This window comes from Fomitopsis serialis (genome assembly GCF_022376445.1).
Source record: "Fomitopsis serialis strain Sig1Antser10 chromosome Unknown B0H18scaffold_245, whole genome shotgun sequence".
NCBI lineage: Eukaryota > Fungi > Basidiomycota > Agaricomycetes > Polyporales > Fomitopsidaceae > Fomitopsis > Fomitopsis serialis.
Genome location: NW_025955205.1, coordinates 12,040 through 37,765, shown reverse-complemented (window position 1 = coordinate 37,765; position 25,726 = coordinate 12,040). Strand labels below are relative to the sequence as shown.

The window sequence follows — 25,726 nt, the reverse complement described above, 5'->3', positions numbered from 1 at the left end:
CTAGTATTTCCTTGCAATTCACAGCCATTGGATGTGAATTCATGCAAATTCGAGCGAGGGAATTGGGGGGGTCAAGTAAATGGGGTCTCCAGGAGATTTGTGCGAATTTGTGCAGATTTCCACAAATTCGTGTGGGGTAGGTTTCCTGATGGATCTGTCCACACAGATATCGCCTGATCGAATATGTGTGTGGCCGCTCGGGCACCACTTCGGCATGACTAAATATTAATGTCACAATCTTGATGTACATTGAACCGTGGGAAGCACTCACGGGGTGGACAATGCGAATGGAAGCAATCCCCAGCTGAGGAAAGGAAAGGCTTCGAGCCGGAAAGACTGCCAATGCCAGTTAATGCGCGCGGTGGGATTGGTGCGGAACCAATGAGAACGCACCATGTCCATATGGCAAGTCAACACAAATAAGAGCTTGGTGTGATTGAGGAAGGTGATGGGGGTAAAATATCACAGTTACCATTACAGAAGGCGGGCTGCGAAATGGCCTGTCGGCAACGTGCCACACGTGCCGAGCAGACTATACCCAAGAAGGCATGTCTCCCCGAATGTAATCACGTGCTCAGCATCGGCGATCAGTTGATGATAACGCTTCGCACTCGCATGTTGTCCACACCTACTCCTGTATCGTACAGTATCCGCGTCGTCTGGACCGAGCTGCTCAACAACAATGAACACCATGCTCGCCGAACTCCTCGCGGACAGCCAAAGAAACATCATGATCCCGAAGGCCCTCAAAAACCTCGCCGAGGCCAAGCAGAATCCTGCGATGCCCGGCGCCCTTAACAATTTTCTCGTGGGCATCGTAAGCTGCCCCGGTATCGTTTGCTTGTCGTGCAGCTAACATACGACACATTCAGTCGGTCTCTGCCCTCATGATCGGCCTCCAGGAGCTGTTGAAGCCAGAGGTGGCCGCTACGTATGGTCTTACCGAAGCAATGACCACTTACTGTGAGATTGTGGCACCCCGGGGAAGCAAAGACTTGGCCATTGTCACGAATGTGATCGAGGCTGTCTCCGGCATCGCACCAGGGCAAAGTGCGACGCCCGCTCCCACCGGAACCAGCGACAATCCTTCCTGCGAGCACAACGGTAAAGTGTTTCGGTCTAAGCACAAGTTTCTAGCGATGCTAATCCCAGGCCACCGGAAGATCAACTCCCGCAAACCGTCCCCGCCCTACCGGAAAGCAACACTCCGGAAGCAGTTCTGCAGGAGCTGCGTGAAAGCCAGCGCAACATGGATCAGATCATCGCCGAGCAGCTCGGAGCGTCGAGAGAACAATACCGCCGTCTCGAGCAGCAACTGGAGTTGGAGAAGTTGCGTGTACGACGATTTAACTACCATTTGCGTGCTCTGCTTATGCACATTTGTGTCGTAGGACGGAGTTACTGTTCGTGCCGAGCAAATCAGCCGGGCATATCTCCCCCGCTTTCCGAACCCCCCGCCCCTCAGCCCGGAAATGATGCCGGGACGCATGTCGAATGATCTTTTCAAGTGGTTCGAGCAACTTGGAGGGGCCATGCAGACAATGGATATGTATATCCGGGCGGAGCTCAACTTCTGGCACGCTGCCGCCCGAGCGAATGCGGCAGAGTGGGAAGCCTGGCAGCGCGGGATGACTCCAAGGGCCCCGGCAGTGGCGTCTCATTTCCGGGTCACTCAGGCTGGTGAATGAGTAGTGTAGAATTTGCGTCATTCCACCCAAGTTCCATTCATGTATTCCTCCCACTGCTTGGTTACAATGAAGACTTGCACATTTCGCCGAGATGATACACGGTGTTCCCGGCCCGAAGAACCTCAGTCTCGGCCGGTCAACGAGGTGTATGTCGGGGGCTAGTGAAGTGCACACATTTGTAAATTGGACTCGTGGTTGAGTACTGGTCTTGTAACCCTAAACACTACGAGTGCCCAAACGAGAGAACCCATTTCCCCCCCAGCCCAACACATATCCCGCTTTCGAAGTACCTTCACTCCCAAGTGTTCCGCCAACTCACGTCCGGCATCCCAGCCCAGCGATGTACATTGCGTCGCATAAAGTATGCCACACATAACCGCTCCGCCGACGCCTGTGGAACATCATGGGGGAGGCGAGTGCCCGAGAATGCGGTGACCGTTCCGGTTTTGTAAGGAAGTCGGAGACCCAAAGTCGGAAACTTGATGTACTGCTCGGGATCGCCACCAATCGTCATCAGGATGTCGTACCATTCCTTCGGAGACAGCATGTCCCGATGTACCGGGCTCGCTCGGTTTGTGATTACCGAAAGGGCATTGAACGGGTTGTGCCACAAATCTACAATGCTGGCCCGGTCCGGGTCGCTTCGCAGAGCTTCAATAGAGGAACGACCGGCGTCATACAAATCCGGATGCATGATGCGCAGCATGCCGGATATGATGATATGCGGATGGGCCATCTGGTCTAACCACATGCGACCGGCGGGGCCGGTGTTCGGATCGGTGAGCAATCGAGAGACCAGTGGGACGTCGTTGGCGCCCTGCTAAACTTTGAGCGAACAATTCGGGAAGTCTATCCGGAGACGTACAGCGTGTCCGAGCCAGAACCACCCCGGTGAAAACGCGACACACGCCGGCTTAAGGTCGTCCCCCTCCTGCGGCTCCCGGAAATTCTCAATATTTTCCCTCCAGCTTGCACTCGCCTTGGGGCGATTGTGGGAGAGAAGTGGATTGAGACCGATTGTGGCGTGCCATATTGCTCTCTTGTACTCGGTCATAGACAGTTGGCGGTGGACATATGTATTCTGGCGTACCTGGAAGACCTCCGTGATCACGCCGGGAAGGTGCCACATCAGCACCCGGCCCTGATTGTCAGCGATGGTAAGCGGACCCTGGCAGTCTTCGTATTGCACTGCGGCCAATTCATCATCGTCCGGTACAGTGCATGGATGAGTCGACGCATCCCACGGTACAGTTCCTGCCTGGTGAATGAGTGGATGAGCATGTAGGCGAACGATTGATGAGTGCTCACGGCGATTCCTGTACGCGTCGGCCAGCATCTGCGCTGCACGCCTGGCCTGGCGAACCAGATAGACGTCGAGGAGTAGTCCGGGAAGCGGAGCGGCGCCGGGGCGCGATGCCGGCACCGAGAGGAAGTAGAGGTACAATGCCTCCAGATACGAGCAGTACTGGTTGTGCACTTGGGATACTGTGACCATGGTGGGGATTGATGCAGAGTCGTACGAGCGACGTCGCAAGTCCCCAGACAACGCCGGATGCACGTCCCTGAAAAAAAGCGGCCTCATGGTTACCTTGTGTATAGCATGTGGCTTCCTCATGGCCGAGATAAGGACTCGAAAGGATGGCTGACCCGCAGCATGATCACTACTTATCAACATTGATGGGAGATAATATTATCATCTGCCATCCATTTGTTGACGCATCGTCCGACCAGCCGACGTTCCTTTGGCTTGCCTGATCCAGGGCTCAATTCTAGCGGTAAGCCGGTGCTGTACAAGGCCGGCCGGAGCGTTGGAGACGAGAGGTGCCCGGCCGGCACGTTGGAACGGGGGATGGGGTGCTCCGGGTGCACCGCTGGGGGACACATGGGCAGGGTGCAGGCCGGCCGGAACGTTGGAGACGAGACGTATCCGGCCGGCCAGCCCTCCGGCCGGAACGTTGGAACGGGGGATGGGATGCTCCGGGTGCACCGCTGGGGGACACATGGGCAGGGTGCAGGCCGGCCGGAACGTTGGAGACGAGACGTATCCGGCCGGCCAGCCCTCCGGCCGGAACGTTGGAACGGGGGATGGGATGCTCCGGGTGCACCGCTGGGGGACGCAGGGGCAGGGTGGAGGGCCGGCCGGAACGTTGGGGACGAGACGTATCCGGCCGGCCAGCCCTCCGGCCGGAACGTTGGTACGCTACCGTCTGCAACGTTGACCCGGACCCCTCCGGCCGGCGCCGGCTGCACCGTCTTAGACGGCCGAATCTCACTCCGGGTCTACCGTTCGAAACGTCAAATCTTACTCAGTAGGCTCTACGCCCAATCAGCGTGCATGCGTGAGAGAAGATGTCGCGGCAATGTCGCGCGCGTGCACGAAGTGAAGAGAGAGGAGATGGGGAGGAAATGTGACTTACATCTCGCCTATGACCTGCATTTGGGCCAGCCCGGCCAGACCTTGCGTATCCAAATAGCCATGTCGGCTTCATGCTGCTTGACGTTCTTGATCCACGGGTGCTGGAGGAGACTCGCAGGCATCGGGCAGAGCGCAGCGTTTCGCGTCAGCCTGCAATCAAGGAGGGGATGTGAGACGGGATGGGGATGACAACGGACAGACAGATAGGCCACAACGAGACGTACACTAGCTTGATGAACTCGTTCATCTCAGTGCTGTAGGTGAATGGGCCCTCGTTCTCAAGCTCTGGCAGCTGTAGCGTGGGATGGGAATGGTGGTAGAACAGCGGGAGGTGAGAGACGGGAGAAGAAGGGATGGGGAGGAGCAGCGTACCTCGGACTGGGTGATGTACATCGTGAGCTCAATCGCGGCAAGATCGCTAGGGAAGGGGAAGCGGTTCTGGATTAGCTCAAGTAGGGAGATGTCCATCGACCAGACATCCGATTGGATGGTGTATTCGTGCCTGGACAATGATTCCGGCTGGACCGCAGATCAGCACAGGGCACGCCAGCGGGCGATCAGCCTGGGAAGGGGACGTACCGCCATGTAGAGACTGGTGCTGGTGAAGGTGCCTGCCATGGAGTTGATGAGCCCGCCGGAGACACCAAGTCGCAGAGCTCATGCCCTCGGCGATCCGCCCTACGACGTTCTCGGTGACGCGTTTGTCGGTCTCCTTGAGACGCTTACCGGTGGACTCGAGGCTGCCACCTCGCAGAACTCCCTGAGGACCTTGACCTCGCTGGAGGAGGGCGAGATGTATGGGCTGAGGGAGCGGATGATGTTGTGGTGAGATGTGCTCAACGTGATCTTGATCTCGCGCATGAGCTACTTCATGGGGCCTCGAGCGTGGTGATCCTCTTGCAGGCGATGATCTGGCCTGTCCGCTTCACCCTGAGCTTGTAGATGGCGCCGCCGGCGCCCTCGCCGAGGCGGGCGAGCTCCTCGAGGTCGTCGTCTCCGTGAGCCAGGCTTGGACGCGGCGGGCCCATCAAGCTAATATCGGGGCACTCACCTAGTTTGCGAGCTGCATCACTGAAGCTCGTTGAGCGCGCCCGTCTTGAAATAGGCCGCTCTGCGTGGCCTAGTGATCTGCGGCAGGCAGGCAAGGGCGATAAAGCTGGTGAAAGGGACGCTGGGGCAGCGGACGTGAGGAGAGGGCCTTAGTTAGAGTTAGAGCCGCAGCGCGAAGTCGTGTCGTGGCAGTGGTGGCTGCAGTCGGCATTCGCCGAAGTGAGCGCTTCGCACTTGGAGGCGACGGCGCGCCTCTGCTCTCTCACCCGCTCACTCAGTTACCTTCCCGCCTGCCCGCTCAGCCGTCTCCCGCCTACTGCATCGTCTGCCAGCCTATCCGCCGACCATCAAAAGACTCATCTTGTGGCCCTCTCGCATACTCTTGCGCTGTTGCACTCGACCGTGGCAACCCCTGGTCGAACTTGTGGCTCTGACGACACGCGCACAGCTCAGCCGTGCGACCCAGGACTTAAACATCGTGCGTACAAGTCCTGCGTCGAGGGAGAAATCCGTCCGAGTTACAAGAAACGTGGAGCAAGAAGGACGAGAGGATAATGCGAAAAGGAAGGGAAGGGAAGGGTGTGAGTGGATAGAGCGAGCGCCGAGCGCGAAGGCTCACAGTTCGAAGGTACGCCCCCACTGGACACGCCTCGTGCACGGCTGTCCTTGCCAATGCCCACGCCAGCAGGTGATTGATGAGTGAGAATTCCGTCGTGTGCCGTGATGGCCACGAACGGCTCTTCCGTCACTCGGGTCGACTTATACGTCGTGCCCGCTACTACACACGGTAACATGTCGGACGCGTATAGCTGCGCGTCTGATGTGCTCCGTCCATCCATAACCGACAGTTGTGTAGTGCGTACGTTGGATCTTTCAACTGACGTACACGCTGCCGATGAAGATGACGATGTGTCCCGCGTACTCGCAAAAGAACCCGACATTTCATTTGATACCAAACATGCGCGCGACGGTGACGCGACCGAAAAGAGCACAAAAGCCACACAAAAACCCGACCGAGAGGTCGAGCAGTGGTATGCGAGGCCTCTGAGTCTATGAGATGTACGGGGGACTGTACAGTGGTCTAGGTAAGAAGGAGGAGGACGGACAAGACTCCGAACGACGTGGGAGAGCTTCGAAGATGTCGAAGACTGTTCGAAGACGAGGTCTAAGCCTCGAAGGTAGGAGGGGGAGTTTCGACAGACGTGTCGAACGAACGGTGACAAGGAAGGCGAGCGACGGCAGGAGAAGAAGTGTAGAGCCTCTCGGGGCAACTACGAGCTGGCGAACGTACTGGCGAACTGACTGACTGACTTCGAACGTACTGACTGACTGGCGAACTTGCTGACTTCGAACGTACTGGCTGACTGACGAACCTCGCCGGTGCGAGGTGAGATTGAGAGGGTAAGGGGGTCTCTCCCGATTCGAAGGGAACAAGTCCCAGAGTATATACAGGAAAATACGGTCCGAAGACCAAGAGAGCCAAGAGAAATAAGAAATGATGAATGAAAGTGATAAGGAAAGCAGCCAATCGGAGAATGTCACAACACTCGACCCGGACCTACTAACACATGAGAGAATCCAACTCGGCCTTCCGCAGGTTCCGCATAACGGGCGACCGTCCCCGAACGGCGAAGGTCATAACCGGAGCCGGTGACAGTCCTCGAAGATATGAGACAGCTGCAGTAGTTTGCCTGACTTACACGAACATGCCGCACCTCGACCCAACTTCCGAAGCGTATGCTGCTCGCTACTACCGCCTCCTAGAGGTCCTCAAGACCGAGGGACTTGTCGAGCCGCGATACGATGCCAACAGTCCCGGAGAGTGGCTGGCTTGGGCCCACGGAGTCCGTTGGATGATTGTACGTGCCTCCGAACTTAGACTATCGTTCGAACCATCGAACCGACCTTCGAACAGCGATTCTTGTTCGAGTCCCGCAGCCGGGCCATCCTGCTAGTGAACGATACGCTTCCTGCTCCTAGGTCGTTCCCCGAGATCGACGAGTTGATGCGTTACCTCGACGAGGTCTTTCACCGCGATGGCAACCAGGGGGACATCCTAGGTTCGCCCTACCCTACGATCGCGTGGTCCGAGACCTTGGTGCTGCTCGAACAAGTCAACCAGGCCAAGTGTCGTCCTCTCGCGAACCCGCAGTATCAGCGCGAGACGTTGATCCTGTCCGACTTCCGCCAGCTGCCCGACAACCTCGAGTCCATGGGTCGAGCGATTCACAACATCGCAGTCGACCAGCGCCGCACGCACGGCACCCTCGTCGGGTTGCTCGAAAGCCTGCTCGAGCGCGTCAATACTGACCGTAGCTTCGACGCCGGTCCGTCTGTTCGTAGGGGTAGGGGTGGTGGTCATGGGTGTGGAGGTCGAGGCCATAGATACGAGAGTTGCCGAGGCCGTCACTAGTTAGTTTGACCTAGCCGTGTACTTGCCCGTAGTCCTACCAATGTAGTGACTCTTCTAAACCGTATGACTTCGCCGCTAAGGGTGCCGAACATGGACGCTTGAGCTTCGAACATCGGGCGGTTCCCTCGAACGGACGGATAGCGCGTCAAGCATACGGACTTAGTGTACTGTTGTATCGACCGTAAATGGCGTTTTCGGTGGGTAGGTGAGCTAAGGGCTCATCAACGGGACCACCGCCCAATTGCTCCTCCTACACCAAATCACACGAGTTTGTTGATGTTGAACCAACAGTTTGATGGTACGTGCAATCAATTCTCGTGGCGTGCAAGCTCTAGTATGTTCGCCATGACACGTCAATCCCCTGTTTTGATGCACTGATGTCTAGAGCACTACTTACAGATGGTACAATGAGCAACGAGCTCGCTGCACCCGCTGTTAGCAAACTTTCTAGACCACTGACCGCGTGATAGTCTGGTTAATCAGCCCCGCGCTGTCACGACATGCGGTGTACGAGCACTACTGGCACGTCGTTCCGTTATTCTATGTTACCTAATTCGAGTAGAGTACTTGTTGCATGTTGTTTGTAGTCATCATGAATAAATCAATGATTCTACGTCCACCTTCGTATTACTACAAGTATTGGTCACAACACACATAGTGCAATCTTTCGGCCATAGATGGGACGTGATATTGTGTATTCCTATAGCATGTCAAGCAATGTCATTATAGACCTACAACATACTATGATGGTTGGCTGCTATGCTATGTGGTACTATACTGTCTACAGGGGGTATATACTGATGGCTGTGTGCTATGGCCCCGAAACTTTTTTCCTGATGAACTTCAATGACCTGGCCCTTCGCCTCCTCCGGATCACCGACGCCACCCTGAAAGAGTACCTCTTGTATGGCTTGGGTGTTGCCTTGGTTCGTCGATTTGTTGATGTTCATGGCTCGCAGAGGGTATTGCCGTGTTTTAGTGACTGGAATTTGCTCGACTGCCTCGGGAGGATGTGCCACATGCTCATTGCGGAACTTCTTGAAATAGGAAGGCCCATGCTCGAGGAGGTCGTGTACGAACTGCCATGATTGAACGCGCTGCCGCCGATTAAGACCGGATGAATGGACAGAGTCATCCGGATGTAGATCGAGCAAACGGAGGTCATCGGAATCCAAGGTATGCTCGTTGCTGGCGCCGCTCTCCTGAGGCTTTCTCTTGAGATTGAATCTGCTATTTGACCACAGCTCATCGGAAACCTGAAGATCCTCCACCTGAACTCCATGCGCGAGAGGTATCATAGTTGCCGATGTGAGGTGCGCGAGAGATCTGTCACCTCCGTCAACTGTGGGTGTTCTGACGTTGAATGCAACATCGAAGTTGTCGTAGGCATATGCAGTGAGGAACTGCTGTCCGACTTGTTGGTGTTTCATCTCGGCTTTACGGGCGAGAGAGCTGACAGTGTTGTTGATAGACGATGGACTGATAGACAGCCCGAGTTGCGAGAGCATCTCGACGACGCGATCCGGTGCATTACACACATGCAAGAATACACCGATAATGCTACCGAGTGCATTGCATTGCTGATTCGTGCTCTTCGCTAGCATGCTCAAAAGCGATACTTTTCGCTGTCAATGTGCGTCTTAGTCTTCTCGTCAATCTCACACTAACAGCATTATTACACATACCACAGTTCGTAAGCTCTCTGGCTTTGATCGAGCCGTGCGTACCACAGCATCGGCGGGCCCACCCGCCAGTCCGGGCACGCCATACGAAGACCGCATTTCCTCATCACAAAGCAAGAGTTCCTCAAAAACATCAAATTCCGCCCAATACACCTCGTCTTCGTCATCAAGATCAGCATCTCCCGGCTCAATGACCGCTCGACGCTTAGCGGGATTATCTGCGCGAGCTGCCTTGCGTTTTGCACGTCGCCGTTCGCGCAGCTTCGCGAGCTCGCTGTCCGCGTCGAGCAGTAGCATCAGGAAATCATGCAAACTGTCTGACGGTGCCGTCAGGGGCTGCAGAAGCTTTCAGAAGGCTTCAGATTGCATCAGTAGGCTTCAAATGGTCAGCCCTCATGACCTCGCAAAATTTTGAATATTCTTGCTCAGACCGAGTTTTTCAGACAGTGTCCGACACGTCAGATATTATCAGCTTCTCAGACGTGCTCAGCTAATCCAGTATGGCAGACTTCAGTAGTTCAGTCAGAATGAATGCATTTGGATCACTACTGGTAGATGAATACGTAGTGTAGTATATACAATGAACTCAGCTGTTGAGAGACAAGTAGATCCGTAAGGAATGTGTTTGTATACAGAGCGCATAGCGCGTGACAGTGATTATTCATAGCCTAGTAGGTGCATACAATGGTCAATCGAACACACCGCCCTCATTACCAGATTGTACCGGGCTGCTCGGATCACAGACGGAGACATCATCTTCGTCGTCCACGACGCGCGGTGCCCACCCAGCATCAATGTACTTATTGGCCATGTCAACGTACTTGTTGTAGCGGCCGCGCGAGATGATCTTGTCGACGGATTTCTCATGCCACCAAGTCGTGGTGCCACGGAAGTGATCACCGCTGAACTTGATTGCTGTGTCGAAGGTTCCGTTCTGCCACGCGCTGAATACATATTGCACCTGCCAGAAGCGGTTTTTGTCAGCGAGTGTTCAGAATGATGCTGAGAGACGAGTACCGCAGTAGCCGCGAGTGAAAGTGCACCACGTGCGGGCGTGACATCGGTAGGTTTGAGACGACTTCCCTGTATCGCTGCGAGGTGCGTCGCAAACGATTTCAACACATATGCGGACTGGAGTGCTCCCGTGGCGCAACCATCCTAGCAATACATGATCAGACAAACCAAACGTGAGGCAGAGGAGACTCACATCGGCGTCATACATCGCCCAAAATGCCAACCCCGTACTCTTCACCAATGCTCCCTTGACGAACACCCTGATTCTTTCCGCCGACCCCTGCTTCCTCAACTCATTCCTGACGAAGGTCTTGATGCGAGACACGAAACGTGCGCGCCAGTCATTGACCGCCTGCCGCGCCTGTCACATCCATCAGTGAGTAACATTCGACACCGCATGCATGAATCGTGCTCACGATACGGTAGACCTTATCCGAGCCGTCAACCTCGTAATGCTCTTCCGGCCAGAATCCGTTCACCAAACGCTGCACGAGCTCGACAAGGAGATTGTCTTCAGCTGAGTTCTTACCACTTGCATACACCCATGGCTGCTCGTCTTGACCGATAAGTTGAATCATTGTAGGGACGAACGTCGACTTCCAGTGCGGCTGTATGAATGCGGGTAAGGATTGGACTGAGAGCGACTTCTCGTCCGGGACAGCTGTCTTCACGCGCCGCTTCTTCTTCGCGCTGGTCGACTGCTGGCCCTCGTTGGAGCTCTCCTGCGTCATGACCTGCGCCATCTGCGAGTATCCACGTTTTGTGGACCCGGTGAAGCTGACGGTGACATCGTCGTCCGCAAACCCACCGACAAGCTCGAGCGAATCTCGACGGTGCGCGCGCTTCGTGTTAGCTGCTCGGTGAGCAGCAGCAGAGTGCTTCGGAGTTGGAGTGCTTGCCTGGCTGGATGTCGCAGGTGACGCTGATCTCGCAGCCGCAGATACTGGCTTTGCCTGAGGCCGAGATGGCGTTTGCGAATGACGTGCGACAGCGGCTTTCCAGTCCGCTTTCAGGCCCATGTTCGAGTTTGGAAGGTCGAGTGAGAGTGAAGGCGGTGCAGATGTCTTCTTGGGTAGATTAGCCTTAGTACTCGTAGATTTCTTCGTAGTGGTAGTTTTCTTTGCAGGCGTCGACTTCTTCGTAGCCGTAGATTCAGATGTTGGCTTGCCAGTGGAGCGGGGCTGAGAGGTCGCTTTTGCGGTGGACGCCGAGGCGCTTGATGTAGGCATTAGATCGACATCCGATCTTATCTCACGAAAATGTGCGTACCGTCCCTTCGAGCCAGCCTTCGAGCTCACTCGTGCTTGTACTGCTGCGTCCGAGTCTAGTGCACGCAGCCTCTCCTTTGCGCTCTCCACTTGGTCCAGAAGCTCCTGTCTGAGCTCCTTCTGCGACTTCTTTCTCTTTGCATTCGTCTGTTTCCGCAGTTGTAGCATCAACTGTCCGTCAGGTATGTTCTTTCGCTGATGCTCACCTTCTTCGACCTGCTACTCGCCTTCCTCTTTGTACCAGTGATAGCGCCATCATCTTCGGAGTCGTCCGAGCTCTCTGACTGCAGAGGGGACTCATCTGACTCGCCATGCTCACTCTGATCCTCCTTGTAGTCGGCATCTTCATCAGAGTTGGAGTCGGATTTGGCCGTTTGCATAATGATGTCGTCGTCTTTGGACTCAAGGAAGTGAGTGATCCGTTCGATGCTTGTAATGAAGACACTCACCTGCATTGTTGCTAGCATCTTCCTCCGCGAAGATGTTCTCGATTGACTCCTCCTCTCGACGTGCCCTCAAGTCCTCCTCGACCTCTGCTAACGTCTCCGTGTGGTCTTCTAGAGCAAGGTCCTGTTGCTCGAGCTCAGCCTCCTGGCGATCAGCCTCGGCCGCCACCTGAAGCTTCTTCTTGCGTGCGTCTTTCTTAACTTCAGCCTGTGTGCGCTTACCAAATCCAGCAGAAAGAGCCGGGTGTGGGTCATTGGTCAAACGCGTGGAGTACCGGCGTGTCGGCTCAACGTTATCGTTGGTTCCGCCTTCGGTCGCCAATGGCGCCGGATTTGCTCCCGAAGGCGACGTGTCCGCAGCAGTTGCAGACTCAGTAGGTTCGTCCGAGTCATATGCAGCTTGTTTTGACCGCCGCAGCCGACCTGAAGCAGGCGCCATCAGGTCAGCCAAATAGCAGGGGAGTCGAAGTCGTAGTCGCCAGTTGGATACAACAGACAAAGGTGCAGAGGACGACGGAAGAGAAGACAGTGGTGGGAAAGCGGTTATCCGAAGTTAACGTGCCACGAGAGAGCGTGTAAGCCACGTAACAAAGGTAAGTATTTGTGCCGTATTTGCTTGTGTGTGTAGCTTTGTACGAGACGTTACTCATCGTAATCTACTCCGTCTGCGATTGACCACCATCATGCCCCGTCCTCATGCTTACTGGTGCACTCTCTGTAACAAGTCTTTTCCGAGTCGACGTGGCTTTGCTGGCCATAATTCACGTCAACACCGGCAACCCAAACCTCAAGCACCGAGGTCAAACTTTCGGTATCACCCGCATCTTGACGGTATGTGCTGTAGACCAGCTCATGTGCGAGCCTAGCTGACTTGTACAGGTCGACCTTGTGATCAGGACGGCGAGTTCCTACCACCAAATGCGCCTCCTCCCGCCAGAGAACCAGTCGAGTCCTACGCGCCATTCGAGAACCGATCGGCATTTCAATTCGCTGAGCTCGTATTCACGAAGATGCAGGTGTCGCAAGGAAGCATCAACGACCTGATGCGAACCATAGCAGCATACAATGTTACTCAAGGCGGTGGCGACCCACCATTTGAAGACGCAGACGACCTCTATCAAGTGATAGATGTGATTCCGTTTGGAGACGCGCCGTGGGAGTCGTTCGTTGTTCGCTATACAGGGCCCATTGACGAAGACTCACCATCTTGGAAGCAGGCCGAATATGTAGTCCACTGCCGCAATGCGCGACAGGTCGCCCACAACATGATAGGGAACGAAGACTACAACAGCAAGTTCGACACGACACCTTACCAGGAGTATCCGGCGGCTGGTGTGACCCGGTTTTCAAACGTCATGTCGGGGCAGTGGGCGTACAAACAAGCGGTACATGGTGTATGTTGTGTATCCTACTTGCTGCGAACTTAGTTACCACTTCGCAGAGTAAGATTGCCAAAGACCCGGCAACCCATGGGTCGATGCTCTCGCCCGTCATCCTTGGTGCCGACAAAACAACCGTCTCGGTTGGTACAGGACATCAAGAGTTCCACCCGCTGTATATGTCGCTGGGGAACGTACACAATCCCCTGCGACGCGCACATAAAGACGCGATCATTCCAATCGCATTCCTGGCAATACCGAAAGGTTCGTCAATGGGCTATCTTGAGGGCGTACATATCTTGATACTCACTGTGCTACAGCTGCACGAGGCGAGACTGAGACCGACGAATTCCGAACGTTCCGGAAGCAGCTATACCACGCATCAATTGCGCACGTCATGGCGCCTCTCCGGCCATACATGCAGACACACGATGTCGTCCGCTGCCCCGACAGTCACTTTCGACGGGTCATCTACGAGCTCGGCCCCTTCATTGCTGACTACCCCGAACAAGTCGTTCTGTCGGGCATAGTGAGTGGATGGTGCCCGAAGTAAGCATACTGTCGTCTCATGTTATCTACTTCTGACCAATGACAGATGTCTGCTCCCTCCGGAAGAACTACACCGAGGTGGTGGAGATCCGCGCTGCCTCGAACACACCGAGAACTTGGTTCGTATGTTCGATGCCGAGACAATCTGGGGCACGTGGGGATTCGATATCAATGTGATCGTAAGATCGTGTTTGTGCTTCCGATGTTGCAGCACTGATAGAATGCTATCATTTGTATAGCCCTTCACGGCACACTTTCCCCGCGCCGACATCCACGAGCTGCTCACGCCCGATCTTCTACATCAACTCATCAAAGGGACCTTCAAAGACCATCTCGTCGATTGGGTCGAGAAGTACCTGTACCTTGTCCATTCGAAGGCCGACGCGCGTCGTGTCATGGACGATATAGATCGCCGGTAGGAGATTTCGGGCGCTATGGCATGTTCCGAGCTGATCTCTTGTCAATGGCAAACAAAGAATAGCTGCCGCGCCTCAGTTCCCGGGTCTCCGGAGGTTCCCTGAGGGGAGGAACTTCAAGCAGTGGACAGGAAATGACTCGAAGGCCCTCATGAAGGTGAGAGTGCACGCTCACAAATTCTTGGATCATTGCTCATTACATTGCTTCGGTTTCAGGTGTACCTCCCAGCCATCGAAGGGCATGTGCCCGACGGCATGGTTCGCTGCTTCGCCGCCTACCTTGATTTCTGCTATCTCGCAAGGCGGTCTGCTCACGACGACAATTCTCTCGCGGCGATGCAGGAAGCGTTGGATCGCTTCCACACCCACCGCGTCATCTTCGAGACTCTCGGTATCCGCCCTGACGGCTTCTCGCTCCCACGACAACACGCCCTTGTCCATTACATCGCCGGCATACGACTCTTCGGCTCTCCGAACGGCGTCTGCTCGTCGATCACGGAATCAAAACATATTCGTGCCGTGAAGAAGCCGTGGCGAACCTCGAGCAGGAACAATCCTCTACTCGAAATGCTCCGGACGAATCAGCGCCTCGACAAGCTCGCCGCAGCGCGTTCGTGCTTTACCAATCACCACATGCTCGATGGTGATGTGCTTGCTGATGCGATGAACCTCGGACCACCAGTCACTGAAGCTGAATTTCTCGCGGACGAGCTGGAGGAGGCGGAGGACGAGGCCATGGATGTAGATGGATATGGTCAGGGTATTGTGGAGCTTCCGAAGCGGCAAGGTGAGTCGACGTCCGAGCATGCTGTCCATCATATCACTCACTAATATTTGTGGTTGCTGCCGTCTGGCGTGTAGTCTACATGCGGCGCGTCAATGAGCTCGCTGAAGAGTACAATCAGCCTCATCTCCTCGATCTCGTTCGCCGCTTCCTATTTGATCAGGTCGATGCGACTGATGACATCGACTCGAGTATGGTCGATGTATCACAGTGCCCCCAGGTCTTCGGCAAGATCGCTGTTTATCGCACAGCACATGCAACATTCTACGCCCCGAGCGAGCTCTCTGGCGATGGTGGTATGCACCGTGAACTCATACGTGCGAATCCGTCTTGGCGTGGGCGTCCTCGATTTGATACGGTCCTCATCAACATCAATGACAACGAGCCTGGTATGAAAGGAATGGCTGTTGGTCGGGTGATGGGTCTTATGGTAATAACCCATAGTGGTGTTCGTTATCCTTGTGCACTGATAGATTGGTACGATAAAGTCGTGGAGGATCCCAGTGATGTGACTGGTATGTATGTAGTCGAGCCTGAATTAGATCCAGATAGTGGACAGCAAGCCTCGTCTATAGTACACTTGGACAGTATTTTTCGTGCTGTTCATCTTATGCCAGTGTTTGGGGACACTTCGATACCGATCAATTTTCATTTTTCGTACACCTTAGATGCCTTCGAGTCTTTCTATGTCAATAAGTACGGGGATTATCATTCACATGAATGTATCTGCTAGTTTTCATACTGTCTGATATCATCTGAGAGTGTCTGGGCTTGTCTGATATAGCTGGGTGTGTCTGATATAGCTGGGCATCTGTGATGCACTGAGTGCCACTGACCCTCTGAGCAATGTCTGTCAGTCACCCAGACCCTCAGAAATTGCACAGTTTGCTGATGCTACATCGAATAAGCGCCAGAGGAAGGGCGCGTGCTTCTGCATCGCGCCTGCGAGCTGGCGAATTGTGAACGTTTCGAGCTTCTCCGGTGAAGCTGCGCTCGCGAGGAAATGTAAGTTGCCCGACTGCGATAGGTTGACTACCTCGGTTTTGTATGCGCAAGCCATAGTATTTTCCGCCCACTGCCGCAGCACGTCCGCGGACGGGCTCTGGAGGAACATGTCCAAAATTGTTGGGAGATACTGGTGGAGACCGTAGGCCATAGGATGCGCAGGGTTCTCGTGCACTAGATACACGAGTATGTGCGGGAGTGATGTTTGATTCTGGTAGAGAATCACACCCAACTGGGCGAGGAGAGCGTCCATCCTGGATTGCGACAGACTGCGAGTGCACGAAAAAGATATATATTTGGGTAGGTACTACGAAATGGCGGTCGCAACGCCGACGACGGCTAGGGATACGCGGTGGGGCGCGTCGCGTCGCGTCGGGCGGGCGGGCCCACGAGCGATCTCAGGATCTCAAGGCTGCTCGATTTGGGCAAGGCCATCACTTGGCACAGACCAGGTCCCGACCCGGCAGCGAGCGGCCTGATGCTTCTTTGCTGACATAAGGGACAATTGTGCCAGTCCTCACCACAAGTCGTGAGCCCTTGTTCGGAAGTCCCGGGCCGAGCGGTGCACGTGTGGTGAGGCTGAGGAAGTAGCACTGAGACCCGATAGATTGACGGTCCCGGTACGAGGCAAGGGAAGTGCGAGGGAAGCGCCCAGGGCGGCTGCCGGGAGCGGAGGCAAGTCGGGAAAGAGCCGGTCTGGGCACCTCGCGTTCCGTGGCGCAGTGGAGCGGGGACCCCGGGGCGCGCGACGAGGAGGAGAGCAGGGGCAGGTGGATGTCCCGCCGACGGGAATGGGATCAGCAGGTGCGGCGCGAGGATGCAAGGCCAATGAGAGCCAGGTAGGCTGGTCGAACGCGAGGGAACGGTGCGGTGTATGTCGTAGACAGAGCCTCTGAGCGCAATACACGCTCGATTCGAGACCCACGATTTTCACCGCCTCCGCGAGACAGAAGGCCGCCCGCCCTGCGCCTCGAGGCCATAACCGACAACGAGGCAGGCCGCTTTGGCAAACAAGGCCGGAGGCGCTCATCCAAATCGGGTAGGCGCGGGGGACCGCAAATTTCGCACCTTGGGACCGCAAATCTAGCGGTCTGAAGACGGTTGAGGAGGGGGTGCTTTCTGGCGGGCACCTCCGCCAAATCCCTCTGCTCACACTGCGCGAGCTGCCAGCTTTACGGTCCCAGATTTACGGTCCCCGGCATGGCTCCCTATCCGCTGCTTGCCGCTCCCGCTATCCGTGGCTCTCCTCCCTCCCCCTCCCTCCCCTTTTCCTTGAGTCGCATACAGTGGCATTCGAAGCGTGAACGCTGCACTGGTCTCAAGGGGTAGCCGTCGACCACCAAGACGATATTTATTCATTGCGGGTACGTCTGGCTGTTGGCACGGAGCCACCTCAGTTGGCAAGATACTTTAGCCCGGTTATTAGCCCGGAGCAACATATTTTGGCTGCGGGTAATGCCCTACTAATTTTAGCCAACAGTCGATCCAAGATACCTTTCGTGCGAAGGGACATACAGTAATGTGACCAACATACTTTGGTCCGAGCAAGATACTTTGGTCCGAGCAAGATACTTTGGTCCGAGCAAGATACTTTGGAGTGGAGGATACTTTGGTCCGAGCAAGATACTTTGGTCCAATCAACATACTTTGATCACGAACTCGGGCTGTACACACAAGATACAATAAATTTCTTAACCCTATTAAGCCCCACTATGGGGTGCCACTACAACTGGGCTACAAATGACCCTACAAAGTCCTACTAATACTAGGGCTTCAAAACGTATCAATTACAACTATCTTCGGCGCAGTACAGGTCTCCCTATTAAGCCCACTATAAGTCCCACATCAGTACCAACCAAGAACATAAGTCCGTGCAAACCCTTTCTACAAGCGAAGCTTGTTTTCTTCAAAGCGTCGGCGTTCCGGGTCGAGCTCCTCGAAGATAGATTGCCTATCCTCCCAAATGGTCTCGCGGTCCGGCCATTCGGGAGCCACACCACCTTCATTGCCATCAGCATACCATTTCAATTGCTTCGTTTCCAACTCACCTGTAACCTCGTGGATTAACGGGAGCTTGCTAAGTCCCCACTTCACCCACACAATGTAATCGCCTTCGCGTAAGCCGAACACGACGTTGGCGATGTTCTCGACATGCACAAAGCGCCACGCCCGCTTCAGGCCAATCCACAGTGCGATGGGATCGACGAGATCCAAATCGTACCTTGTGCAGACAGACGTAAAGCTCTGTCGACCACGCTTGTCGAAGAGGAAGACGTCCGGCTGCAGACCTTCCTGTAAAGTGGGGATCAGCGAGTAACAATCACATAAGTGACCAATGACTAACCTCGTTGTAGGCATAGATAGCGACGCAAAACGGTTTGCTCACTAACAACGTTCCGGCGTCCGACGCGACGGGCGTAGGCACTGCAGGTCCGTCTCCATCAATCGAGGAATCCGTGTCGGAGCCGTCCTCGGACGCGGCGTCGACAGCGATCGTGGCGCGAATGAGCCTCGCGTCGGTCGCGCGCCCTCGATTGCACAACGCACCGTTGCGAGACGAGACAGACGCAGGTGACGAGAGAGGCGACGATGAAGGGGAATGGCAGCGTTTGCCTGAGACGCAGCGGGCAGAAGAGCCGGCAACGGTGGTTCTACGTTGGCCCAGTATGCCGCGGATGCCTCAGACTCGTTGTCCGAGTCCGACCGTTCGATCGTATCGGATGGTGTGCGCTGTGTGCGGCGTGGGGTATGGGGTGGCAGGGGTGGCCCAGGGAGTATCTCGATGTCCGAATCATCGGACAACGTGCGTGCACTGGTCGACGCCGTGGCTCGGTTGGATTGAGAAGGGGCGACGAGGGGGCGGCTGAGCGGGCCGCGAATACGACTCGACGCACTGCTCCTGCGCTGGCGCTGAGGGGTTTTGCGAGGGGCTTGCAGAGGCCCATCGACGATCTCCACGTCCGAGTCGGTGGAGGCAGTGAGTCGAGAGGGCGGGGAGCTGGCGGCATGGGGAGAGTGTGAGGGTGGTTGCCGCACAGCCACAACGTCACGAGTTGCGGTGGCAGCTCCAGGACGGCGTGCCACAGCAGTTAGAGCCGCATTGGCTACTTGGGGAGCTGGGACGACGCGCTGCTCGCGGAGGAGAGTGGCACGTCGGACCAGATCGGTGCTGTCTCTGTCGAGGCGGGCTTCCTCATCGGCGACCTGTCGGAGCTGTTCGTCGAGGTCTTCAACCGTCGCCGCATCATGCGAGTCTCGCCGGTCTGTCAATGCCTTACGACGCTTGTGTACATCTCGTAAGTCTGAGACGTTGACCCGCATGCGCTCGATGAGGTCTCGTTCGGCGTCGCTAAGACGGTCACTCAGGTATCTGAACCCGCGGAGGGGGCAACCGGATGTGGCACACTGTAGTTGCATTGAGAAAAACATATCCTTGGTCACATTCGTGAGGCTACTCACCGTGGTGAAGAGGCGTCCGACATTGACGTCATTTGCACGACAGTACTGGAGTTGGACCGATGGACCGTGGTTGCAGACGTCGAAATCAAGTTGCGGATGTGCTAGTTCCGCGGCGAACAGCTTGAGCTTTCGGTTGTAAGCGTTGGGTGTCGTCTTAGTATGGCGGGGCGTGCCGAGGCCACCGGCCGGACTAAGAAGAGCTCGTGATATTGACGAGCGGGTTTTGTGGCCCCGGGGAGTTTGCAAGTGGGACATGGAGGCGAGAGTGAGGAGAGTGTGTGGGTGTGCGTGAACGGTGCTCACCTTTTATACCCCTAGCCTCCCTATTGTTCGCCTCCCCGATCTGCCATTAGTCGCTTGGCGACAAGATGAATGGCGTTGCGACGAAGCCACAAAGAGCCAAGCGAGCCTTGGCCCGGTGAAGGTCATCCAGTGGTGTGCTTCGCTTGGACCTACCGGCCAAAGGTGTGGCGCAAGAGGATCGAGGGTCAAAGCGTCGGGAGCAGGACTACAGGCTGACATCGCAACGACATCAAACGGACTTGAACGACGTCGCAACGAGTTAATAACAGTCTTGAACTTGGTACACTAGACACACTAGACACAATGTCGCACGTTTGCTACATGGCTACAGTGCTACGAAGTCATTCATCAAGAAAACCTACTTACCCTTTCGATGAAGCGACGCATAATCCTGTTTCCTGCAATGCGAGGTCAGCGAGTGAAGGTCTTCCTATAATGGACTTACTTCGCTCTCTTCGGACGACCCGAGGGCTCTTCCGGTGTTTCTGCTTCCTCGGGGCTTGGCCTCTTTTGTCCACGCGATGGCGGGCGGCGCTCGTCTTCCGGGGCCACAAGAGTGGCACGACTCCCACTTGATTTCGGTTTGCGACCTCGTCCCCGACGCGACGCACCCTTTCTGACCCCCTTTGAAGCCTTGGTCTGGGCTCGAGGTTCGTCGTCACTAGGAGGCGAAGTGTCCGAGTGGGTTGCGGATCCAGGTACGTGCGCATCGTCCTGCGCGGGCTGGACGGGATCGTCTGCCATCTTCTCACCCTGCTGATCGATTCGCTGGTGGTTTGAACAGAATCAGCCTCCGTGCTGTTCGAAGAACGCAGTACATGACTCACCTTTCCGTCGTCCTCAGCCGCTGGTTCGTCACTTAATCCGCCTTGGAGCGGTTCCGACTCGGCGAGCACGGCTCGCCGGACGCCATCGGGTTGTTCGACATCGAGGCTTAGCTCAGGTCGCTCGTTGACCATCGCTGGTTCGTCGTTGGACCCGTCTTGCAGCGGCAGCGGCTCGGAGCCAGCAGCTCGTGCGATGTCATCGACCTGTTCAACGTCGACACCGCATTCAGCCGGTGAATGTTCTACGGATGGCCGTGGCGCCTCAAGGCGACCGTCGGGCGGATGACGAATGGCCTCTTCGGTGTCGGCATTGCCAGCTGCGGGCTCTTCCACCTGGACGATTGCCTCGTCCGACGGCACGGCGACGTCCCGCTGTCGCTGTGCGACGACGCGCAGGGCTGGAGCTACGCCCTGCGGTTGTTGAGGTACGTCCTGCGAGAGCAGGATTCTGCCTGAGCTCTGATCGGGCTGAGGATCTCGGGGGTGACTATTGAGTACAGGCCGACCCACCTCATTGCCGTCTGCAGGGTGTTCCACCCGTAGTACTCTCTCCGATGACACAGGGACATCTGGTGAGGCTTGAGAAACGTTCCGCGCGGGTTGAGGGCCGCCTGAAATCTGTTCCGGGTCCCCGGTAGTATCAGGGCCTGCACCGGGAAGAGGCTCGACAACGCGCTCCTGTGTGGCTGGCCGAGGAGCGGATGGGTTGGCCGCACGGGGTGTGAGACCACCCGTGTCGAGCACGTAGTCATCCAGCGTCTTGATGAGGGGCTGGGCGACGACCCGCTGGGCAAGGTGGTCGCGCCCTCGTTTTCCGGCACTCATCCTGAGCTAGTGAGCCCAAACAAACAGACAACAATGTAGCATACTTACAAACTGCGGTTAGACGTTCCGTCGTCTCGCACTTTTCCCATGTACACAAAGATCTCGGCGCCAGTTTGTTCAACCCATGAATCAATGGCGGTGCGCATGCTCAGGCGCAGCCGAGCGAGAAGACTGAAGAGTGTGAGCGAGGGAACGCATTGGGGAGAACACCAGCACTCACTCATGCTCCATAGGTGCCTCTTCCTCCTCATCCTCTTGTCCTTCTTCGTCCCCTTCACTCTCCTCAGCGCCTGCCACACGAGACGCACGCGCACCCTTCTCCCTTGCCGAGGCTTCTTCATACCGTTGCCATACGTCCGGCTGGGTCAATTTAACCTCCTCGATGATGGCGGAGATAGCCACATTCAACGCCGTCCTTCGGTCACCTGGGGCAAGCTTGCCTTGAGCATCAACAACGTCTTTGCCAATGCCAGGATGGTCCCGAACATATAAGTCGCGCGCACTCGACGCGCGCGACCGCCGGCCTTTCGCGGGAGGCTGTGGTTGGAAACGAAGTAGCGCAGGGGCCATGTTCCTCTGCGCGTCGATCCAGTCCTTATGATTCTGAGCCCACCGAAGAATGCTCTAGTGGATGACGTCTGAGCGTCGCATAGAATAGAGAACGTTGAGACTCACCCCCGGCCTTCCATCGCACCGCTCTGCGCGCGCTTCTTCTGTCTCGTAACCCTGAAATTTGCCTTTCTTGTACACAGGTTTGAGGATTTGGGGATCGAATTCTTGATCGAAGGCGATGGCGACGTCCTGGGCCACAGCCTTGTACTCGGCGTCCGGGTCAGCGTCCCTCCAAGCGGCCACCATCTTGTTCACGAGCCATTGGTGCTGGTTGATGCCCTTGCGCGGGTCAACAACGCAAGCGAGGCACTTGGGCGCGGCACCGGTTTTCGTCATAGTGAGGGTAGTCGGTGATCGGGAGAGGGTATGAGTGGTGAGGTCGACACTTTTTATGTGAGATTTTCGCCACCAATCTCGGAGGCCACATCTGGACGAAAGCGGCGAACATTAGCAAATGAAAACAAAGACACGACAAAGCCACTCAGGGGTCCGTGAAATGTCAAAGCGTGGTACACCGCGCGCCACACTGCCGTCCACACGAGGGGTCGCGATCAAGGTTGACTTTATTGGCACGTTCGTTCTACTGTTACACGGTACATGACAGGAGCGGAGTGGTGACGAGGCGTACAGGTGGGCAGGGGAGGCGATGGAACTGTTCGGTGAAGGTCTGTACGTAGAACCGGATCGCTCGCACCTCAATATCATCGAAGACATGCGTCTTCTCACACGTCGCGATAGCGTCCTTGTCAGCCCGTAAGGACTCCGGGAAATTGGGCCACAAACTCATGACGTCCACGAAGGCACGTAAGTTTGCGCGACGACCCAGCCAGCCGTCCTGACCAGCGGTGATCCAACAATACACGGGCTCGCCTACGTCAACCGTCGTAACGGCGGAGTGCTGGGATGGCGTATGCCAGACACTAGAAACGACCTGTTCGCGCTCCCACTTGCGGAACACATCGCCCGAGTAATCGACCAGGCGGCTGTCGAGCGCTCTGAGTTCGCAGCGCCAATTGGCTTCGTAAAGCTCCCAAATGACGAGGCGAAGGTACTCCTCGTCGGTTTTTGCCCGGTCAAGGCTCACCTCGACACCTCGGTACATCGCACGTTGTGTGTCTGTGTAGGACACCAAGCCTCCGCCCTTCGCAAACAGTGCGCGGACAGCTTCCCGTCGTTCAACATGCCACTCCGGCTTGCGGTGCCCTGCCGTTGAAGCGCTCTGAGCGTCTCTGTTCGACGGCCCTTGGTCGAGGGCTAGACCATTCCCCAACCGATCAGATTGAGGTCCGATGGCCTGCTTGGTATTCTTCTGCTGACGTTCTTCGATGGCATCGCAGTTATAATCTCCGTAAAGGGCGTGGCGCCACTCGGCGATTCGCAATGGCGCCCCGTCGATCGAAGAGTCAATGAGTCGGAGCTTGCAGAACTGCCATATCCGGGCAAAGTTATGGAGGTATCGGGCTTTGTTCGTCTTCGCGTTGTCGATCACAAAAGGCGGCGGCAGATAGTATTCGAGAGCGACCGGGGGAGGAAACGGCAAGGGAGAGACCCCGGTCAAAGCGGTGCGCCAGCTCGGGCTCAGCTCGACAACGTCAGGGCTGGGTGGCTGGAAGGTTGTGGCTGGGTGGGGCTCAGACGGCTTTCCACCAGAGCGCTTCCCCCGAGATTTGTGTCCCCTTTTCTTGCTGTTGTGCGTAGCTGGGCCCACGTTCTGGGCCTTCGGTATCACGGTAAAGGCACCATCGTCTCCCTTGCAACGCTTCGCCTCTCGCTCGGCTCCCTCCGTGCGAGCCACAGCGTGTAGCTTCGGCAACGCGGACGAGCACACCAGGTTGCTAATAAACAACACCGATGGCTGCGTCCACTTGCCGGGATCCTGATGGGTTCCGTCGGGGTCGTACCATGACTTCGGGACTCTGGGCCACGCTGGGCTCGAGTTGAGCGTGTCTGACCACATGCGGGGCTCCACGACCTTCTGTATGACGACGTCGCGTGTCCATGGCTGTATGAGCCAAAAGGGTATCCCCAGGCGATGCAAAAGCTGGGCCGCAGGCACCGAGCGCACGAAGGCCCCGAGAAGTGGCAAGGCGCGGTAACGTTGAGACTTTGGGTCTGCCATACGCGGGGCGACCTCGTTGTGATAGATAGTGAGGCCGCAGAGCTCCAAGATGAGGCGGTGCGCCAGGCGGCCGGTGACGAGGGCGTGTAGGCGAGTAGTAGGCAGCGTTTTGAGCCGATCGACCGCATTCCTTAATAGCACGGAGAGAACCGTACCCAGTCGTATATCCATCAAGGACTGTCCAAACCATGCGAGCCGGTCGCGATTCTGTGCCGAGCATTCCGCGTCATCGTATTGAGCAATCACTCGAGTCGCAATGGCGCTCAGCTCTCCTAGTACGTCCGCGTTCAAGAACCCGAAGGCGGATACGCCGCAAGACTTGTCTTCTTCCCAAGCATAGTATCCGAACCCGTCATAGACCTGGTCCCCTGGAGCCCGGCAGCCCGACTCTCTAGTTGGGATGCACGCATGATGTATGGAGGTCGCGTTGTACAGTTGCGGCCACCGAGTATATTCTTGGGGGCCCCATAGGCCGTCCTCGAACGTGACGATATTGCGTCCCGAAATCCGCGGGAATTCCGGGATCCAGTTGGCGTATGGCGTCGTAATGATATTGCAGCTGTCGCCGGCGTCGGCGGCACATAACCCATCAGTCGGTTTAAGGGGCTGGCGCCATTCTGCCATCCAGGACGGTAAGCCAAGTTCGGAGTCAGCGTCGTAAATCACGTACGTTCGCGGGGCGTCACACTCAGGACGAAGTCAGTGGTACCTGTAGGACGGTCGAGATTTGCGTCCGCCATCGTGTGCAAATGACGCTGAAGAGTACAAGGCTTAGGTAGGAGAAGTCGACATGAGAGCCAATCGAGACTTACATGCGGAGGATACAATCAGACGTGCACGCGCGTGGTGAGCTCGCCTCAACCTCTGCCTGCAGCGCGATGGATCAGACATCCTCTAATGAGCACGCGTAGCACGGTAATGGTAACCTAGTGAGCATACATACCTGAAGACCTAGTGCGTTCGGACGCGATGTGTAGGTTGCGAGTCTCCCGGGTCGAAAAGAGACCGGAAGGAATCGATGGTGTCGGTAGAAACGACGGGCGGGGGCTGTTGGCAAGCGGATGGGGAGGGGATGTGACGATTCGGGCCCGGAGGGGACGTACGAGCTCGGATACTCGCAGGGGACACTGTAACGCGGTCGGAGGAGAGTGGTGGAGTCGTCCCACAACGCAGGGACTCAGAGTGAACGCGTAGAAACTCGTTCAAGCCGGATAAAACGCAGAGAGCCGGAAGGAAACGCGGTGCTCGTTGAAGGTGAACGCAGTGATCTATTCGCAACGCAGTAAACGCAGTAAACGCAGGACGCAGTCAGAAACGCAGGGAATCGCCGTTGAGCTCGCTCTCTACTCCTAGGTGGTAGGTAGGTAGGATCTCTCCCCGTCCGGTCCCCGGCTCCCTCCCTTATGTCCCCTCCGGCTCGCTATCCCACGCCCCCGCCTCGCTGGCACCCTTCTCCGTACTCACCCGTTCC

At 56.2% G+C, this 25,726-nt stretch overlaps 8 protein-coding genes across 8 annotated transcripts; 2 read left to right on the top strand and 6 right to left on the bottom strand.

Moving 5' to 3' along the window:
• Window positions 1–682: 682 nt before the first annotated feature.
• Window positions 683–1,688, top strand: B0H18DRAFT_961160 (uncharacterized protein; the record flags this gene model as incomplete). Its single annotated transcript, XM_048043037.1, has 4 exons — window positions 683–817; window positions 873–1,117; window positions 1,153–1,336; window positions 1,392–1,688. The coding sequence occupies 4 exons, from the start codon at window positions 683–685 to the stop codon at window positions 1,686–1,688; spliced, it is 861 nt and encodes a 286-aa protein (XP_047885390.1).
• Window positions 1,689–3,888: 2,200 nt separating this feature from the next.
• On the bottom strand, window positions 3,889–4,965 carry B0H18DRAFT_1088487 (kinase-like domain-containing protein; the record flags this gene model as incomplete). Its single annotated transcript, XM_048032239.1, has 6 exons — window positions 3,889–3,916; window positions 4,120–4,254; window positions 4,329–4,396; window positions 4,477–4,623; window positions 4,684–4,760; window positions 4,839–4,965. The coding sequence occupies 6 exons, from the start codon at window positions 4,963–4,965 to the stop codon at window positions 3,889–3,891; spliced, it is 582 nt and encodes a 193-aa protein (XP_047885389.1).
• Window positions 4,966–8,298: 3,333 nt separating this feature from the next.
• B0H18DRAFT_890252 (uncharacterized protein) lies at window positions 8,299–9,180 on the bottom strand (the record flags this gene model as incomplete). The annotated part of the gene is made up of 1 exon (XM_048041299.1): window positions 8,299–9,180. A coding segment is annotated over one exon (882 nt), but the record flags the coding sequence as incomplete, so codon positions are not given.
• Window positions 9,181–12,660: 3,480 nt separating this feature from the next.
• Window positions 12,661–15,838, top strand: B0H18DRAFT_1088486 (uncharacterized protein; the record flags this gene model as incomplete). The annotated part of the gene is made up of 9 exons (XM_048032238.1): window positions 12,661–12,808; window positions 12,857–13,362; window positions 13,419–13,620; window positions 13,677–13,905; window positions 13,952–14,084; window positions 14,145–14,320; window positions 14,382–14,478; window positions 14,538–15,002; window positions 15,206–15,838. 9 exons carry the CDS (start codon window positions 12,661–12,663, stop codon window positions 15,836–15,838), a joined length of 2,589 nt encoding a protein of 862 aa, XP_047885387.1.
• A 120-nt stretch (window positions 15,839–15,958) lies between these two features.
• Window positions 15,959–16,363, bottom strand: B0H18DRAFT_1127307 (uncharacterized protein; the record flags this gene model as incomplete). The annotated part of the gene is made up of 1 exon (XM_048035276.1): window positions 15,959–16,363. One exon carries the CDS (start codon window positions 16,361–16,363, stop codon window positions 15,959–15,961), a length of 405 nt encoding a protein of 134 aa, XP_047885386.1.
• Window positions 16,364–17,994: 1,631 nt separating this feature from the next.
• B0H18DRAFT_1127306 (uncharacterized protein) lies at window positions 17,995–19,824 on the bottom strand (the record flags this gene model as incomplete). The annotated part of the gene is made up of 5 exons (XM_048035275.1): window positions 17,995–18,110; window positions 18,159–18,402; window positions 18,455–18,580; window positions 18,658–19,515; window positions 19,570–19,824. 5 exons carry the CDS (start codon window positions 19,822–19,824, stop codon window positions 17,995–17,997), a joined length of 1,599 nt encoding a protein of 532 aa, XP_047885385.1.
• A 342-nt stretch (window positions 19,825–20,166) lies between these two features.
• Window positions 20,167–22,472, bottom strand: B0H18DRAFT_961155 (uncharacterized protein; the record flags this gene model as incomplete). Its single annotated transcript, XM_048043036.1, has 7 exons — window positions 20,167–20,189; window positions 20,239–20,270; window positions 20,318–20,640; window positions 20,700–21,525; window positions 21,573–21,695; window positions 21,745–22,148; window positions 22,200–22,472. The coding sequence occupies 7 exons, from the start codon at window positions 22,470–22,472 to the stop codon at window positions 20,167–20,169; spliced, it is 2,004 nt and encodes a 667-aa protein (XP_047885384.1).
• A 289-nt stretch (window positions 22,473–22,761) lies between these two features.
• Window positions 22,762–24,804, bottom strand: B0H18DRAFT_831617 (uncharacterized protein; the record flags this gene model as incomplete). The annotated part of the gene is made up of 2 exons (XM_048039402.1): window positions 22,762–23,363; window positions 23,454–24,804. Coding segments are annotated over 2 exons (1,953 nt in total), but the record flags the coding sequence as incomplete, so codon positions are not given.
• Between the last annotated feature and the right edge of the window lie 922 nt (window positions 24,805–25,726).